This window comes from Apium graveolens, unplaced genomic scaffold (genome assembly GCF_009905375.1).
Source record: "Apium graveolens cultivar Ventura unplaced genomic scaffold, ASM990537v1 ctg7847, whole genome shotgun sequence".
NCBI lineage: Eukaryota > Viridiplantae > Streptophyta > Magnoliopsida > Apiales > Apiaceae > Apium > Apium graveolens.
Genome location: NW_027420679.1, coordinates 102790 through 122135, shown reverse-complemented (window position 1 = coordinate 122135; position 19346 = coordinate 102790). Strand labels below are relative to the sequence as shown.

At 27.3% G+C, this 19346-nt stretch overlaps 1 protein-coding gene across 1 annotated transcript; it reads right to left on the bottom strand.

The window, feature by feature from the left end:
• Positions 1 to 17817: 17817 nt before the first annotated feature.
• On the bottom strand, positions 17818 to 18581 carry LOC141704437 (glucan endo-1,3-beta-glucosidase, acidic-like). Its single transcript, XM_074507675.1, has one exon. It carries the CDS (start codon positions 18482 to 18484, stop codon positions 18008 to 18010), a length of 477 nt encoding a protein of 158 aa, XP_074363776.1. The 5' UTR covers positions 18485 to 18581; the 3' UTR covers positions 17818 to 18007.
• Positions 18582 to 19346: the final 765 nt, after the last annotated feature.

Genomic DNA, 19346 nt, shown 5'->3' with positions numbered 1-19346 from the left:
GTAAAACTTGATGTGTTTGGGAGGATATATGTGTTGATAAATCTAATAACAATAATAATAATAATAATAATAATAATAATAATAATAATAATAATAATAATAGTTTTATATCTTTTTAAATGTATGATTAATTATTGTTCTTTTTATTTGTATCAAATATAGTTCAAAAATATTCTTAATTTAAGAATAACTTTGCAAAATCATTAATCTACACAATATAGACAAATATTTTTAATAATAAAACTATTACAATTAAAATTAATAAAATACTATATATTATATTTACTTCATTTATTTTAATATTATATTATAATATTTAATAATCTGTATAAAAAAACACAATACATAATTAATTAAGAAATTAAAATATAATTACACATTCTTAAATGACATAAAATAATATTAAAAGTAATCTATATATAATACAAGTAACATTTATCTTAATAAAAATAAAATAAGGTAAGATTTAACAAATCATTTATTAATCCAGTAAATAAGATCATTTTAAAAAAAAATAGAATGTGTAAGTTTAATTAAAATATCTATAAATAGATTATTTTTATTTTTATATTATATTTAGGTATAAATATTACAAGTGTTTTGTTTCATTTAATGATTGTCATTTAAAATTTTTAGAGTATATGAATTTTATAAAACATAAAAACTAGAAAGAAATATAATAATAATCATAAAAAACTATTACAATTCATAATTGAAAAAACAAACTAATAAAATAAATTTGAAATTATTATCATAAAAAATGTAAAGTACTTTTTTTCAAAATCATTACTAGAACCGAGAAATTATAAAATATTGTAACAAACCCGACAAGATGAAAATCCCAAACAACTTTCCAATTTTTGATCAAACTCCACAAGATTAAGAAAAAAATATATATTAATAAAAAAATAACTACATAAACATATTATGCGAACTATAATTATATATTCTTAAATGATATAATATAATATAAAAAGTATTCTATTATATATATAGAGTAAAGTTCTATGGAGTCCACCTTTAATTGAAGTCCTCCGAGTCCATATATGTTCGGCAAGTAAAATATAGCTTAAAATATTGCAAAACATATTATTTTTCGACAAACATCACTATTCTATCAAAAATGTTGTAGATTGCATACATTTTACAAGCAGAACATTGCAAAAATATATATTCTACAAAACATGTTTAGTTTGCAGAACATAAATGTTCATGTTGCAGAACATATTGCAGAACATACATATTGTACCGTAAATATATGAGATTTGCATGATTTTGTTGAAGTTATGCTATTTGTGTAACATGTTTTGCAAAATAACACGTTTTACAATATATTTTATTTGCAGAACGTAGATGGACTCCGAGGACTCCGATAAAAAGGTGGACTCCATAGAACTCAGCCCATATATATAAGAGTATAATAAAAACAATAATTTGATTTAAAATATTTGTAAATAGATTATTTTAATTTTTCTCACTAAATAAAGAACACATTTAAACTATATTTAGGTATAAGTAATACACATGTTTTGTTTTGTTTTGTAAAAAGAGAAAATTATAATTTGTCTTCGAAAACCTTTAAAGCACATGAATCTTATAAAACTTAAAAATAAGGAAGAAATATAATAATAAAAAATTATTACAATTCAAAATTTAAATATAAATATAATAAAATACATTAAAGATAATATTTAATTAATTTATTCTATTATTGTATTACATAACAAGTAATTAATTAAAAATTTTAATTACAATTATATATACTTAAATACTATAAATAATATTAAAAGTGTTATATATATAATACAAGTAACAATTATCTTAATAAAAATAAATATAAGTCAAAATCAACAAATTATTTGTTAATCGGGTTAAGGTAGTATCATTCTCTTAAAAAACTGAAATAGGTAAGTTTAATTAAAAATATTTTTGAATAGATAATTTTATACATTTATATTATATTTAAGGAAAAATATTATATATGTTTTGCTTTATTTGATAAAATGGAAAATTACAGACTAGGAAGAAATATAATAATAATAATAATAATAATAAAAACTATTAAAATTGAAAATTGAAATACAAATCTTATAAAATATATTTAAAAGTACTATGAAAATTAGGTGTAAAGTATTTTTTCAAGATAATTACAAGAATCAAAAAATTATAAAATATTATTACAAACACGTAAAATACAAATCTCAAACAATTAAACTTCATAAGATTAAGAAAAGAAATATATAAATAAGAGAAAAATTATTACATAACCATATTATGTGATATGATTAAAATATTCTCTTTACAAATTTATATATAAAAAAAAATCAAACAATGAAAGAAATAAACTAAACTATAATGCATATGATATATTTTAAGTTATTGATGTCAAATATAAAAATACTTATTTAGCAAAAAAAAAAAAATATAAAAATACAATAATATGACTACCATGTAAATAAAGTTATTTGAATAATAAAAATAATAGTATTTTTGATAAAGAAATATTGATATTAAAAAGTAAATAAACCAACTTATTTTGTCAAAAATATTCTTATATAAAAATTGGTTATAGTTTGATCGTCATTACTATAATATTGTAATTAGGATTTAGTGATCATGACTAATATTATAATTAGTAATTAATCATTAAAATATAATATCATAATCGAGGGTCACACATAACCATTATGTAATCATCATGTAAATAAAGTTATTAGAATAAAAAAATAATAATACTTTTGGTAAAAGATATTTATATCAAAAAGTAAATAAGTCAACTCATTTTGTCAATAAACAATTCTTATGTAAAAATCTATTTATAAATTTTCATGTGCAGTGTAAAAATAATTTTTGATATTATTAAATAATGAAAACATTTACTATATGTTTGGTTATCAATGTTACAAATTCTATAAATAATAAATTATGAAAAGAAATATAATAATTATTAAAAATTAATACAACTTAAAATAAAATACAATTTTAATAAAATGAAAAAATAACCCTGATAATATATTGCAAAGTATGTTTTTTAAATGTTAAAAAAAAACTGAGAATTAATAAAATATTATTAAAAACATACTTGAAAAAAGAGTAAGGTACAAACTACAACCAACATTTCAATTCTCATCAAATTCCTTTAATTATGTAATAACAACTAAATGAACAAATTTGATTTTTTTTTTGAAAAATAAATCATGTAAAAATAAATATATACAAATATATATTACATGTAATTAGAATGTTAATATATTTAAGAATAAAATAAAAAAATAATTATGCATATTTATGAAATGCAGTTATACATATTAGTAACACTTTAAAATCCGTAATATTTTTTTTAAAATTGTTAATATATAGTATATAAAGGTTGTCCCGATGAAATATAAAAATGTAAAAATAATTAAATATATAAATACAACATACTTAAGAAATATAAAAATTTAAGAAATAAAATTTTTATATTAAAATTTAGTAATGTAAAGAATAATTATCGAATTTAAAATTTTTATAAAAAATATTTAGAATCATCCTGTGCATTGGCACGGGTATAAAACTTGTGTAGTATAAAACCCCTAACAACTACTTCTTAGTACCAAACCTACTATTTACTAGAAAACTATTCCATTATGAAAAACCTACTCTCGAAAATACTAAATGTGATAACTAAGTACTTTAAAACTTACTTCATATGTAACGCCCCCAAATCTGGGGTCAGAGGATTTGGTCGTCACTATGAAACCTCAATCCAAATTAACCTGTTAAATCGAAATGCAAATACCAGCGCAAGATATTTATCATTTATGACCCCAAACTACACCCAAGATCTTTTAAGGTTACAGTTCTAGAAACAAGATATCCAAATTTCATCAATAAATTTTTCACTTTCTTTTAAAACTCTTTTTAACAAAATCCAATTCAAAACTAAACCCACTAGTATAACTTCGAAATGAAGTATTCTAGGCCCAAATAAAATACACAACTATAATATAATATAATATAATATAAACAATTTTATAAAATAAAACTTACACTAGTTTGCAAACCCTTGAATTACGCAAATAAACAGCGCAAGCTAATCCTCACTAGAGGTTAAATTTAAAAACAGCCAAGTATGAGCGAAATAAATGCTCAGCAAGTTCAGTATAACATATATACATGGTCTTTTGATATAAAACCGACATCTACATTAGAGCCGAATATTTAAAATCATAATTGCTGAAATAGAAAATTTATTAAAAATCGGATAATTGTTTCTCACTGTATTCAAAACTTTTTTTGATATTTTCGAGCGAAAAGCTTCAATAATACTTTGAATCTTGACGAGGATAAAACTCATAAAACCGTGTTTACGGAAATATCGTAAACAACAACGTGAAACAGTGATTATGGACTAAATCATAAACTTTATTCAAAACCAAAACACTTGATAAATCATACCTTATAATATTATCAAAAGCAATATAATAATTTAGATTGGAATCCTCAAACGACGGTGTGTTGCCGCCGGTGATCAGCCGCAGAGCAACACCGGTATGTCGAAGCATATCCAACTAAACAAAGGGGTACCCAAGGCACATCGGCCTAGCAAGGTGTTATATCCTGTATAACACATAGCTCACACTGGATCGCCGCCACGGCCTCTTACGCAACCAACCAATCTCAAAACGTTTTATTGAGAGGGGTCATAATACTCGACACCCTTATAAACTTTTATTCCCCCATTTACTTGCGCAGGAGTACTCGCAAAACCAACTCCTTTTTTCTCAAAACCCAAAACATTTATAAATTCATTTATTTGATAAGGAAAAATCACTTAGCTATTCTGAACATAGAATAGGAGAAGACTACTTGCATAAATAGAATCATTTAATTCAACGATATGTAAAACATTTATCTATTCCGAATTGAGAATAGGGAAAGAAATACTTGCATTAGAAAATTTAAAATAAATATCACTTGAATGATAAGTGATGATAGGGATACTTGCCTTTGAGATTTAGCAGTTAGTCACACTCGCAATGACACATGTATTCTGACATTCTGTCTCAAAACATCACTGTCTTTCTTTCCCACACTTTACTGATATGATGCTCCTGCGATTGCTAGAAGCCAGATATCCAATATCATTCCATTCCATTCTTTATCTAATGTATTGCCCTGATCAACTCGAATGATCCGCATCTATAATTAAGAGATATAACTTTAATCGTCTAAGCGATAATTACTCGACGAATTGCACGTCAAAACCCTACCGTCTACCCATACGATAGCCCCCACATAAAGAAAACATGCAAATACAAGACTTATGACCCACGTATACACGTAATTCACATAGCACGTAAATACATAACTCACGTATCACATAATTCATATAGCACATGCCTCGGTTCGTCAAAAGGTTCGACTCGGTACTTTAAGAATTTAAAACGGATCAAAATATGATTTATTGATCAATAAACGACTTAGAATGATTTGCAAAAATAATCGAGTCCCTAAAACAAAAGCATTTAGGTATGGAAAGTATTTTAAAAGAAAGCAAAATATTTTTCTGAGTCTATACGCGTTCGTTTCGTAATAAAAGGATGAACAGTTTATTTAATACGAATAAAATAATAATAAATCATTTAATAATATTTATCGAGGTTTAATAATATTTTAAAACTCGAAACTATTTTTTGGAATTTTTAAATCATAAGAAATAATTAACTCTAATTAAATAATCAATTAAAAATCATTAACTAAATAATTTGGATTTATTTTCGAATAATAATAAAAATAATAATCTTCAGAACTAAAAATAATATTTTCTTGGAAATCGGACATCACCTCCTCTATTTCTCGGACTGCCAGTCGATATCATATCGACACAACCAATAACAATCAACACAATAATTCATATTTACGCGTATAAACACTCCAGATATGAATAACACGGTCAAAATTACTTTTACAACCAATTCTAAAATCACGAAATAAATATATAAACACTAATATGCTATAATATACCCAAAATATAAAAGCAGAATCTCGGAATCCTTATCCAAAATAAATTCTGATCACCCCGAGGAGAATATCTGATGTCCGGAAAATATCTCCAGAAAAATTCAAAATTAATAGCCATAGACATATACACCCTGAGATGCCATGTGCAGTAATCAACACCGTCATACTCCTTTTTAATGTCCCGAAAATAAATTAAAACGGAAATATAACGAAAATATGCCCCACAAATTATCTCCTCAAAATCTTGCAAAATATATACCTATGCGTAGGTATCGAAGCGCTGATCATTTATATATATAATAATTGAAATTTGGATGAACGGTTTGAGAGATATGAATTTTTGAAAATTGAAAAGTATATAAACAAGGAGGGACAGAGAGACAGAGAGAAGGGAGAGGGGTGTGGGGGTGGAACAGGAGGAAAGAAAATGAATAAGGGGGTGGGGGTACGCCAGGGTAGTTTATAGGATTTTTCTTTTTCTTTTTTATTTTTAACAGAGCACAGTAACATACGTATCCTTATTTATACCTGAAAATTTTGTTTTGCCCTGTATTTCTCAACTTATCGAATAAACGCGCCGGTAAATAAAACCAGAAAAATTACCAAACAAATTCTAAAATTCTCAGAATAATTAGAAAACTAGTAAAATAAAAATTTCATAATTTTTAAAAAAAAATTGAGTTTAACATCAAACCCACATTTTAAAATTAACGAACCGAGCTGCACTTGAAACAAATTCAGAAAATCACGAAAATAGTCTTAAAATATTACAAATATCACGAAGTTTATAAAAAAATAAATTTCGTAATTTTAACACTTTTTGAAATGCAATTTATACCCACTTTTAACAATTAAATGATTCAACGCGCGGGTAAAATTAATCCTAAAAATTCCCAAAATAATTTTAAAATTCTCAGAATATTCCAAACTTAAATAAATATGAGTTTCTTAATTTTTGAAGAATTTTGGAATTAAATACGGATTTTGCAAATAAATGAAATCGAAAAATCATATAGGGCTAAATAATTAATGAAATATTGATTTCTAAATTTTATAAAATCCCAAAAATAATTATTGTAATTATAAAGTCATAAAATAATTTTAAAGATAATTTAAATATTTATGAAATTAGATTTTTAATAAAATCACTTTTAAAGACAAAAACAAAATGATACGACTCAGTAATTAATAATACAAATAATCCTCAATCATAATTGAGTCCCACACAATTAATATTACATACAACACATAGCAGACAGAATATCCATCCAATCCCTAATATTACTAAACGAACTCAATTTACCGATATCAATAAAATGATCGGTTTTCAAATACACTTTTGAAAATAATACATTTAAGTAAATATTTTTAGAAATTAACAAGGATCGATATAACACTTAACAATTAGCACATTACCATTTAATAACACAAACTCGTCAAACAAGAATAAAACATCCACCATTTTATTCCCTCCTAATCAGAAAACCACCTAAATATATTCAAATAATAATAATAATAATAATAATAATAATAATAATAATAATAATAATAATAATAATAATAATAATAATAATAATAATAATTCTGAAAAAAAAGATGGAATATCACAATCTACCCCCTTATAAGGATTCCGTCCTCGGAATCAGCAGAAGAGGACACTAGGGGTTTACTTTTCAACTTTCCAATCTTGCATACATAACATTTCTCAAAATTTCAAATAACACTGAAATTCCTTATACCACACAGTTATCACATGAGTTTCACTCCGCACTATTGTTCCTTCCACGTATCTTTTGACCAATTTCTGAATAGAATCACTTTTACTGATCGAGAGAAAGAAGAATAGAAAGAAAGATAGAGAGAAAGAAAAAGAAAAAGAAAGAGAGATAGAGATAAATAGAGAGAGAAATAAATAGATAGACATACTTCGTTATATGCCACTGATATTTTAATCGCATTGCATTCCATTGTCGTCCTTCGTAATTCCATCACATCGCCTTACTTTGACTTGATCAGGATAACTCAGCTTAACTTGATTGGCATACCTTCGAATATTTGGAATGATAAAATCATGAAATATCAAAAAAAAAAAAATTTGATACCATAACGGAACCAAAATCTGAATTTGACAAAGATATTATTGAAATAAAAGAATAACTGAGAGATCAATATGACCAAACGAACTTGGTATTGCGTGTCCAAATTAAGACACTACTAAAGGTTGTTAACCTTCATGTATTCACAACACACACAAGTGATGGCGTCTCATCCAACTCCTATCACAAAGACAGGTATACCTTGTATCCCCTATAGTTAGGGTTGTTCATCTCAGTCAGAATAAAAGAATATTAAAGGAACCCAAATCAAATAAATAAAACTGGAAAGATTTCAAAGCTGATATTTTTTATGGAAATAAAGTCCTGAGAATAAAAATTCTGGCACAAAATGATTAAACTGGTGTTAGGGATTATGTCTTCTAACTGATATTTCCTTTTGAGAGAAGTCAAAAGAATTTATAGAAAAAGAAGGTATTACCAAAGTCTTAATATTTATCTCCAATTTGAACTCTCCAGTTGACTCGCCATCTGATTCTAGGCGCTTCTTCATATTCCAAAGATATCGATAATCTTCATCTTCGTTGAATCATAGTCTCGGAAGATTCCACAATAGAAGTTTGCAGCTTCCTGGAGTTCCATCCAGCTCAGCAGAATCATCTGAAATGAATGCGCCTATCTTAACTTATCCGTTGATACTATATCCAATAGTCTAACAGGAACTCGATATGAGCTCAAACGTCCTCACATAGCTATACACACTCCTACACACTCTCGTTTCTAGTTTACTATAACCTCGGCTTTGATACCAACCTGTAACGCCCCCAAATCCGGGGTCAGAGGATTTGGTCGTCACTATGAAACCTCAATCCAAATTAACATGTTAAATCGAAATACAAATGCCAACGGAAGATATTTATCATTTACGACCCGAAACTACACCCAAGATCTTTTAAGGTTACATTTCTAGAAACAAGATATCCAAATTCCATCAATAAATTTTTAACTTTCTTGTAAAACTCTTTTTAACAAAATCCAATTCAAAACTAAACCCACTAGTATAACTTTGAAATGAAGTATACTAGGCCCAAATAAAATACACAACTATAATATAATATAATATAAACAACTTTATACAATAAAACTTACACTAGTTCGCAAACCCTGGACCAACCACCTTCCAAGAGCTTCTTCTTTGCTTCCTTGAATTACACAGTTAAACAGCGCAAGCTAATCCTCACCGGAGGTTAAATTTAAAAACAGGCAAGTATGAGCGAAAGAAATGCTCAGTAAGTTCAGTATAATATATATATATATGGTCTTTTGATATAAAACCGACATCTGCATTAGAGCAGAATATTTAAAATCATAATTGCTGAAACAGAAAATTTATTAAAAATCGGATAATTGTTTCTCACTGTATTTAAAACTCTTTTTGATATTTTCGAGCGAAAAGCTTCAATAATACTTTGAATCTTGACGAGGATAAAACTCGTAAAACTGTGTTTACGGAAATATCGTAAACAACAACGTGAAACAGTGATTATGGACTAAATCATAAACTTTATTCAAAACCAAAACACTTGATAAATCATACCTTATAATATTATCAAAAGATATATAATAATTTAGATTGGAATCCTCAAACGACGGTGTGTTGCCGCCGGTGATCAGCCGAAGAGCAACACCGGTATGCCGAAGCATATCCAACTAAATAAAGGGGTACCCAAGGCACATATCGGCCTAGCAAGATGTTATATCCTGTATAACACATAGCTCACACTGGACCGCCGCCACGGCCTCTTACGCAACCGTCCAATCTCAAAACGTTTTATTGAGAGGGGTCATAATACTCGACACCCTTATAAACTTTTATTCCCCCATTTACTTGGGCGGGAATACTCGCAAAACCAACTCCTTTTTTCTCAAAACCCAAAACATTTATAAATTCATTTATTTGATAAGTAAAAATCACTTAGCTATTCTGAACATAGAATAGCAGAAGAGTACTTGCATAAATAGAATCATTTAATTCAGCGATATGTAAAATATTTATCTATTCCAAATTGAGAATAGGGAAAGAAATACTTGCATTAGAAAATTTAAAATAAATATCACTTGAATGATAAGTGATGATAGGGATACATGCCTTTGAGATTTAGCAGTTAGTCACACTCGCAATGACACATCTATTCTGACATTCTGTCTCAAAACATCAATGTCTTTCTTTTCAACACTTTACTGATATACTGCTCCTGCGATTGCTAGAAGCCAGATATCCAATACCATTCCATTCCATTCTTTATCCAATGTATTTCCCTGATCAACTCGAATGATCCGCATCTATAATTAAAAGATATAACTTTAATCGTCTAAACGATAATTACTCGACGAACTGCGCGTGAAAACCCTACCGTCTACCCACACGATAGCCCACACATAAAGAAAACATCCAAATACAAGACTTATGACCCACGTATACACGTAATTCACATAGCACGTAAATACATAACTCACGTATCACATAATTCATATAGCACATACCTCGGTTCGTCAAAAGGTTTGACTCGGTACTATATGAATTTAAAACGGGTCAAAATATGATTTATTGATCAATAAACGACTCAAAATGATTTGCAAAAACAATCGAGTCCCCGAAACAAAGAATTTAGGTCTAGAAAGTATTTTTAAAGAAAGCAAAATATTTTTCTGAGTCTATACGCGTTCGTTTCGTAATAAACGGATGAACAGTTTATTTAATACGAATAAAATAATAATAAATCATTTAATAATATTTATCGAGCTTTAATAATATTTTAAAACTCGAAACTATTTTTTGGAATTTTTAAATCATAAGAAATAATTAACTCTAATTAAATAATCAATTAAAATTCATTAACTAAATAATTTGGATTTATTTTCGAATAATAATTAAAATAATAATCTTCTGAACTAAAAATAATATTTTCTTGGAAATCGGACAACACCTCCTCTATTTCTCGGACTGCCAGTCGATATCATATCGGCACAACCAACGACAATCAACACAGTAATTCATATTTACGCGTATAAACACTCCAGATATGAATAACACGGTCAAAATTACTTTTACAACCAATTCAAAAATTATGAAATAAATATATAAACACTAACATGCTATAATATACCCAAAATATAAAAGCGGATTCTCGTAATCCTTACCCAAAATAAATTCTGGTCACCCCGAGGAGAATATCTGATGTCCGGAAAATATCTCCAGAAAAATTCAAAATTAATAGCCATAGACATATACACGCTGAGATGCCATGTGGAGTAATCAACACCGTCATACTCCTTTTTAATGTCCCGAAAATAAATTAAAACGGAAATATAACGGAAATATGCCCCGCAAATTATCTCCTCAAAATCTTGCAAAATATATACCTAGGCGTAGGTATCGAAGCGCTAATCGTTTATATATATAATAACTGAAATTTGGATGAACGGTTTGAGAGATATGAATTTTTGAAAATTGAAAAGTATATAAACAGGGAGGGACAGAGAGACATAGAGAAGGGAGAGGGTCTGGCGGTGGGGTACGCCAGCTTAGTTTATAGGATTTTTCTTTTTATTTTTTTAACAGAGAAAGCAACACACGTATCCTTATTTATACGTGAAAATTTTGTTTTGCCCCGCATTTCTCAACTTATCGAATAAACGCGCCGGTAAATAAAACCAGAAAAATGACCAAACAAATTCTAAAATTCTCAGAATAATTAGAAAACTAGTAAAATAAAAATTTCATAATTTTTAAAATATTTTTGAGTTTAACATCAAACCCGCATTTTACAATTAATGAACCGAGCTGCACTAGAAACAAATTCAGAAAATCACGAAAATAGTCTTAAAATGTTACTAATATCCCGAAGTTTATATAAAAATAAATTTCGTAATTTTAAATACTTTTTGAAACGCAATTTATACCCGCTTTTAACAATTAAAGGATTCAACGCGCGGGTAAAATTAATCCCAAAAATTCTCAAAATAATTTTAAAATTCTCAAAATATTCCAAACTTAGATTAATATGAGTTTCGTAATTTTTGAAGAATTTTGAAAATAAATACGGATTTTGCAAATAAATGAAATCGGAAAATCATATAGGGCTAAATAATTGATGAAATATTGATTTCTAAATTTTATAAAATTCCAAAAATAATTATTGTAATTATAAAGTCATAAAAATAATTTTAAAGATAATTTAAATATTTATTAAATTAGATTTTTAATAAAAATCACTTTTAATGACAAAAACAAAATGATACGACTCAGTAATTAATAATACAAATAATCCTCAATCACAATTGAGTCACACACAATTAATATTACATACAACACATAGCAGACAGAATATCCATCCAATCCCTAATATTACTAAACGAACTCAATTTACCGATATCAATAAAATGATCGGTTTTCAAATAAACTTTTGAAAATAATACATTTAAGTAAATATTTTTAGAAATTAATAAGGATCGATATAATACTTAACAATTAGCACATTACCATTTAATAACACAAACTCATCAAACAAGAATAAAACATCCACCATTTTATTCCCTCCTAATCAGAAAACCACCTAAACATATTCAAATAATAATAATAATAATAATAATAATAATAATAATAATGAAAAAATATGGAATATCACATCATAATACTTAAAATAAGAAATATTTTATTACAGTGCAATTTATGTAAGAATAAATCATTCATGGAAAAAATATACAAAATTTAGTCTTCTTTAATTTTAGATTATATCCCTAATTATAGTTTTCTAAGACAATATTATATACGTGTTTGAATCCATTTTGCAAAGTAGCTAAACAACATTAAATAAATATATGGATGAACTCAAGATAGCTAGTACTTATATATTTTTCTGAATTTATTGAAAAGTTCTTACTGAAAAGTTTTTACTGAATTGAGTTCTTAAGAAAATCAACCTCTACCAATTCATGAATGATAATGAATGATAATGATGTAATTTCAATACATCTTAAGCATCATCACTTCATAAAAATGATTGTTTAAATAAACATTCAATTCATTTCGTTCATAGTTATGAAAATACTGGATAACCTATATATAACACTGCAAATGGATGACTAGTTTTGGGCCTAATACATACTCTTTATCCAGGCCCAGTACCAAACTTGGACTCGAATATCACAAGGCTTGTGTGTGAAATATGTGTTAGAACTCAAACTGAGTTAACTCAGCAAGGGCAATCCAGAACTTGTGGGGTTTTCATTATTTTTTTAAACATGTTTCATTAAAATCGACTGATTTTGGTGGAATTTATTTCTGGGCGGGAGATTCAAATTTCACCGAAAAATATAAATTCCACCCTCTTAAAAGTCACCGACTTGTTCAGGTCGATTTTACATAAAAGCCACTGAATGCGGTTGATTATAGTTAAATTCAACCATTTTTTGGGGTGGATTTTACTGATTTTTATATTAGTGATATTATCATTTATTATACTCCATTATTCAAGATAAAATTTTATATAATTATTATTTTATCAAATTTTATTTAGTAGTTTTTATTGTCACCATTGGATATGCTCCAACATTTCTAATTCTAAATGTACAATTGGAAAATAAATATGCAACTAAATTGTATAGAAAAGAGACTTTAGTAATACACGTATGATAGCTAGTCATGTTTGCAAATTGCCTTGAACATTTTAAAAAAAAAGAAAGAATAAAAATAGTGGTCTCAACATCTATTAGTTACAATTTAAATATAGTGACTAAAAGTATCTGCTTGCTGGATGAGGTTTTCAGTGATTAGTATATATGTTTCATAACATTCATTTTAAAATAGTTATTATGATTAATTCAATAAGTAATCATTTCTTTTGGAAATGGTGTTATTTTATTTTTTATTTTTTTTTGCTAAATAGAAATGATTACTTATTGAATTAATCATAATAACACACTACAACAAATATGGTCATTTGTGATGGAAAACTTGCGACAGAAAAAAATGTGCGCCCAAATTACGACGGAACAAGGTAAAAGGTCATAATTATTTATGACGAAACTCAAAACCGTCGCAATTTTAGTATTTTATCAATAAAATTCTGCACGACACGATTAAACAAAAATAAAAATCTTTTAAAGTTGCGACGATTTGATTATTTCGTCGTAAGTGAAATATTTTTATTAAAATTTTAACTTAAAATTAAATAAAAAAATATTTTATCTAAATTTACGATGAAATATATGTGACGGAAAAGATCGGATCGTCCAATTTATGACGGAAATTAAAATGCGTCGTAAGTATCAAAGAGGGAAATTCAAAATTTTCCCCAAAATTTTGGCGGAAAAATGAAAATCATTTAAACTTGCGACAATTTGATTATTTCGTCGTAAGTTAAATATTTTTATTAAAATTTAAACTTAGAATTAAATAAAAAAAATTATCTAAATTTGTGACGAAAAAGATCGGATCCACCAATTTACGACGGAAATTAAAATTCGTCATAAGTTAACAAAGAGGAAAATTCAACTTTTTTCCCAAAATTTTTGCGGTAAATTTGACTTTTCTCAAATTAGCACATGATTTTTGATAATTTCAATTTTTAAAAAATATTATTTCATGATCCAACCATATTAATGTCAGCATTTATTTATTTGCGTGAAATTTTAGAAATTTCAGAAAAAAATTAAATATTTTGATAAAATCATTTAATATAAAATTATTTTGATATGATATTTTAGTTTATCACTAATATATATGTGACCTCCATACAGTTGGATCATTGAAAATATTTTTAAAATAATCGAAAACCCAGTTTAGGATTCAACACTAGTTAGTTATATTAGTCAAACCCATGATTAACTATTAAAATGTCAAACCAAATTAAATTATTTTGATATGAATTTTTGGTTATATCACTAATATAAATATCTATTGATATCCATACGGTTGGATCATTGAAAAATATTTTTAAAATAATCATAACACCAATTCAGGATTAAACTCTAGTTAGTTATATTGGTCAAACCGATGATTGAGTGTTAAAATGGCAAACCAAATAAAATTATTTTGATATGAAAATTTGGTTATATCATTAATATACATAACTATTGACTTCCATATGGTTGGATCGTTAAAAAATATTTTTAAAATAATCAAAACACCAATTCAGGATTAATCTCTAGTTAGTTGTATAGGTCAAACCGATGATTGACTGTTAAAATGGCAAACAAAATAAAATTATTTTGATATTAAAATTTGGTTATATCATTAATATATATATCTATTGACATTCATATGGTTGGATCGTTGAAAAATATTTTTAAAATAATCAACACACCAATTCAGGATTAAACTCTAGTTAGTTGTATTGGTGAAACCGATGATTGACTGTTAAAATGTCAAACTAAATAAAATTATATTGATATGAAAATTTGGTTATATCATTAATATATATATATATATATATATATTGACATCCATATGGTTAGGTCGTTCAAAAATATTTTTAAAATAATCGAAATACCAATTCAGGATTAAACACTAGTTCGGTGTACTAGTCAAACTGATGATTGACTATTAAAATGGTAAACCAAATAAAATTATTTTGATATGAAAATTTGGTTATATCGTTAATATATTTATCTATTGACATCCATACGGTTGGATCGTTGAAAATTTAAAATAATCAAAACACCAATTCAGGATTAATCTCTAGTTAGTTGTATAGGTCAAACCGATGATTGACTGTTAAAATGGCAAACCAAATAAAATTATTTTGATATGAAAATTTGGTTATATCATTAATATATATATATATTGACATCCATATGGTTGGATCATTGAAAAATATTTTTAAAATAATCAAAACACCAATTCAGGATTAAACTCTAGTTAGTTGTATTGGTGAAAATGATGATTGCCTGTTAAAATGGCAAACCAAATAAAATTATATTGATATAAAAATTTGGTTATATCATTAATATATATATATTGACATCCATATGGTTAGATCGTTGAAAAATATTTTTAAAATAATCGAAATACCAATTCAGAATTAAACACTAGTTCGGTGTACTAGTCAAACTGATGATTGACTATTAAAATGGCAAAACAAATAAAATTATTTTGATATGAAAATTTGGTTATATCGTTAATATATTTATCTATTTACATCCATACGGTTGGATCGTTGAAAAATATTTTTAAAATAATCGTAACACCAATTCGGGATTAAACACTAGTTCGGTGTACTAGTCAAACTCATGATTGACTGTTAAAATGGCAAACCAAATAAAATTATTTTGATATGAAAATTTGGTTATATTATTAATATACATATCTATTGACATCCATACGGTTGGATCGTTGAAAAATAATTTTAAAATAATCAAAACACCAATTCAGGATTAAACTCTAGTTAGTTGTATAGGTCAAACCGATGATTGACTGTTAAAATGGCAAACCAAATAAAATTATTTTGATATGAAAATTTGGTTATATCATTAATATACATATCTATTGACATTCATACGGTTGAATCGTTGAAAAATATTTCTAAAATAATCAAAACACCAATTCAGGATTAAACTAACTCTAGTTAGTTGTATAGGTCAAACCGATGATTGACTATTAAAGTGGCAAAACAAATAAAATTATTTTAATATAAAAATTTGGTTATATCATTAATATATATGTATTGACATCCATACGGTTGGATCGTTGAAAAATATTTTTAAAATAATTGAAACACCAATTCAGTATTGAACACTAGTTCGGTGTACTAGTTAAACTGATGATTGACTATTAAAATAGCAAACCAAATAAAATTATTTTGATATGAAAATTTGGTTCGGTCATCCATTAACATACTTTATTAATATTTAAATACTGACACTTACCAAGTTGCCAGGCATAAACAAAATACAGGTACCAAAAATATGAAAATCAGAGTGATCATGGAGTAAATATTTTTAAAATAATATAAAAACAATGTAATTAAACCATAACCCAATATTAATGAGGGATGACCTGGGATTTAAAACCATAACCCAAATAATTTCATTTTAAAGTTCCTCTAGGACACTCGTCCAGGCCGGATCTGCAAGGTTCTTGTCAATTTTAGCATCCGGGACCTATTGCGTATTAGTGCATGAATTCAAATGAGAAATTTAAAATGTTAGTGACCCTAACTTTAAAACCAAAGTTTGTCTCTCAGAAAGTATAAAACAGTTAAGAATTCTTCAAACGTTTAATGACATTCATACCAAATTGACCAGGACCAGGTCATTCAGTTAATGTCACTAAACTATGCTTTAATATATGCGGTAAATTAATTTAATAAACCCCTTTTGCAAATTTGATTTTGTACTCTTGCCAATACTATTATACTTTTTTATGGCAGGAAGATCAGAATTTAAGTGCTGCTGCAAATTTAAGTGTTTCAGGTGATCAAATTTATAAAAAGCAAAATACAAATCACTAAGAAACATATTCGATGGAGTACTAAGAAAAAGTTACTCATCAAGTAACAGGCTGAGTAGTGAATGATGGAGTACGAAGAAACACGAGTAGTTTGACTGATCTGATACTCCCAATAAATAATATTCGATGAACCTGTCACTAATTACTAGAATTTCTATATCAAAATCACTTCTGAAGTATCTTGGAATCACTTGATGACTTATAGAAAGCCATGAAGCAAAATCAAATGAGAACAAAAAAACTTCATTATGCTTAATTTCTGGTTTTATTTATTTTTATTGCTTGCTAGAACGTACAAATGACAGCCAGACTGCAGTCTGGTGAAAACAAACTGATCTCAGACGTAAAAAAGTAGAATTACCCTCCTTAACGTGACTGTAATCTTTACGTGGTCCATATTGTCGATAATGGGCCTTATTTTCTTTATAGTCATAGCTCAAAAACTGAGTTGGTATTTGGGCTGCTGGTTGGGGTTGAAGAGCCCAAAATTTCTCTCAGTCTCCGCCCCTCCCTTGAGGTTTTCATCAAACATTGCAAATATGTAAGCTTCTATAAGTTTCCCTGGTCTTTTTGGTGTCCCATTATTTTTAACGTGATAGATTAAATTTCCAATATAAGTTCCTGCGTTTTGTAGACTTGCCTCTCTATCGCCTGCAGAAGGCCATCCACTCTCTGACACAATAATCTCGATGTTCGGACCACCAGCTCTCTCAACAGCCGAATACATAGTATCTAGCAATGCATCAAAAAGGTTCCAGTATGTCCGACTGCCATCAGATACGACCACATTTGGTGATGTAAACGTAGCATATTGAAGACTTATCTGAGAACTTCCTAGCAAGCTAATATAAGGGTAAATATTTGCTAGCAGTGGCAAATTGTTTTGGGCTAAAAACTGAATGATTGGCCCCATGAACCCTTTTGCACTATCTTGGAATGAACCCTGTGACGGAGGATATCCATTAGTGACACCTGAGTACGTTGCGGTGGAAACTCATTTAGAATGAGTACTATCAGTGATGCCAAATGATGCCTCGAGGTTGAATCTCAGATGCGAATTTGGTACTTAAACATAAAATTTATTATTAAATACACATGCACGACAAATAAAATGTTTGAGATAAACCTGTTATTTTAATGGCATGCATAAAGATCCCAAGAAACAGAAATGAAGACTGCATAAATCCTAGCTTAGACATGGCAAAAATTGTATATAAATTGTACGTGTTCAAATATTTAGTGTATTAACTCAGAAACTCTTATTACACTTATATAATAAGTGTTTTGACAGAGATAGGACTTGGGGTCATACGGTCGTTTTCTTGAAAACTCGTCCATACGTTGTTTGCTTATTTTCGATGGTTTAGCAGCCGAGATGAAGCTACATTCGGTCTTATTCACGAAGTACGTGTACAAACTATCACGTGGTATAATTAAACCAAACATACTGGATATATATCTGCTTAGAAAGAAGAGTATTTTTATGAAGTTTTTTTTTACTAAATTGTGTACAGGGGATTCAAGAATTATTTTTTTTGAATTCTTTTGTCATATTTTTTATTTTGCGGAGAATACTTTTATATTTTCTTGAATGATTTATAAATGTTAAAAAAGCGTTAAATTTTCCCTGGAAGTACTTAAAATTAAGGATGACAACATCATTTACCTCTCACTTTTAAGTTATATAAATCAGAAATAAGTATATATGCCAAGATAGACTCAGAAAATTCTATTTCTAATTCTTTCTTTTGTTTTCTTCTCACCGTTATTTTTCA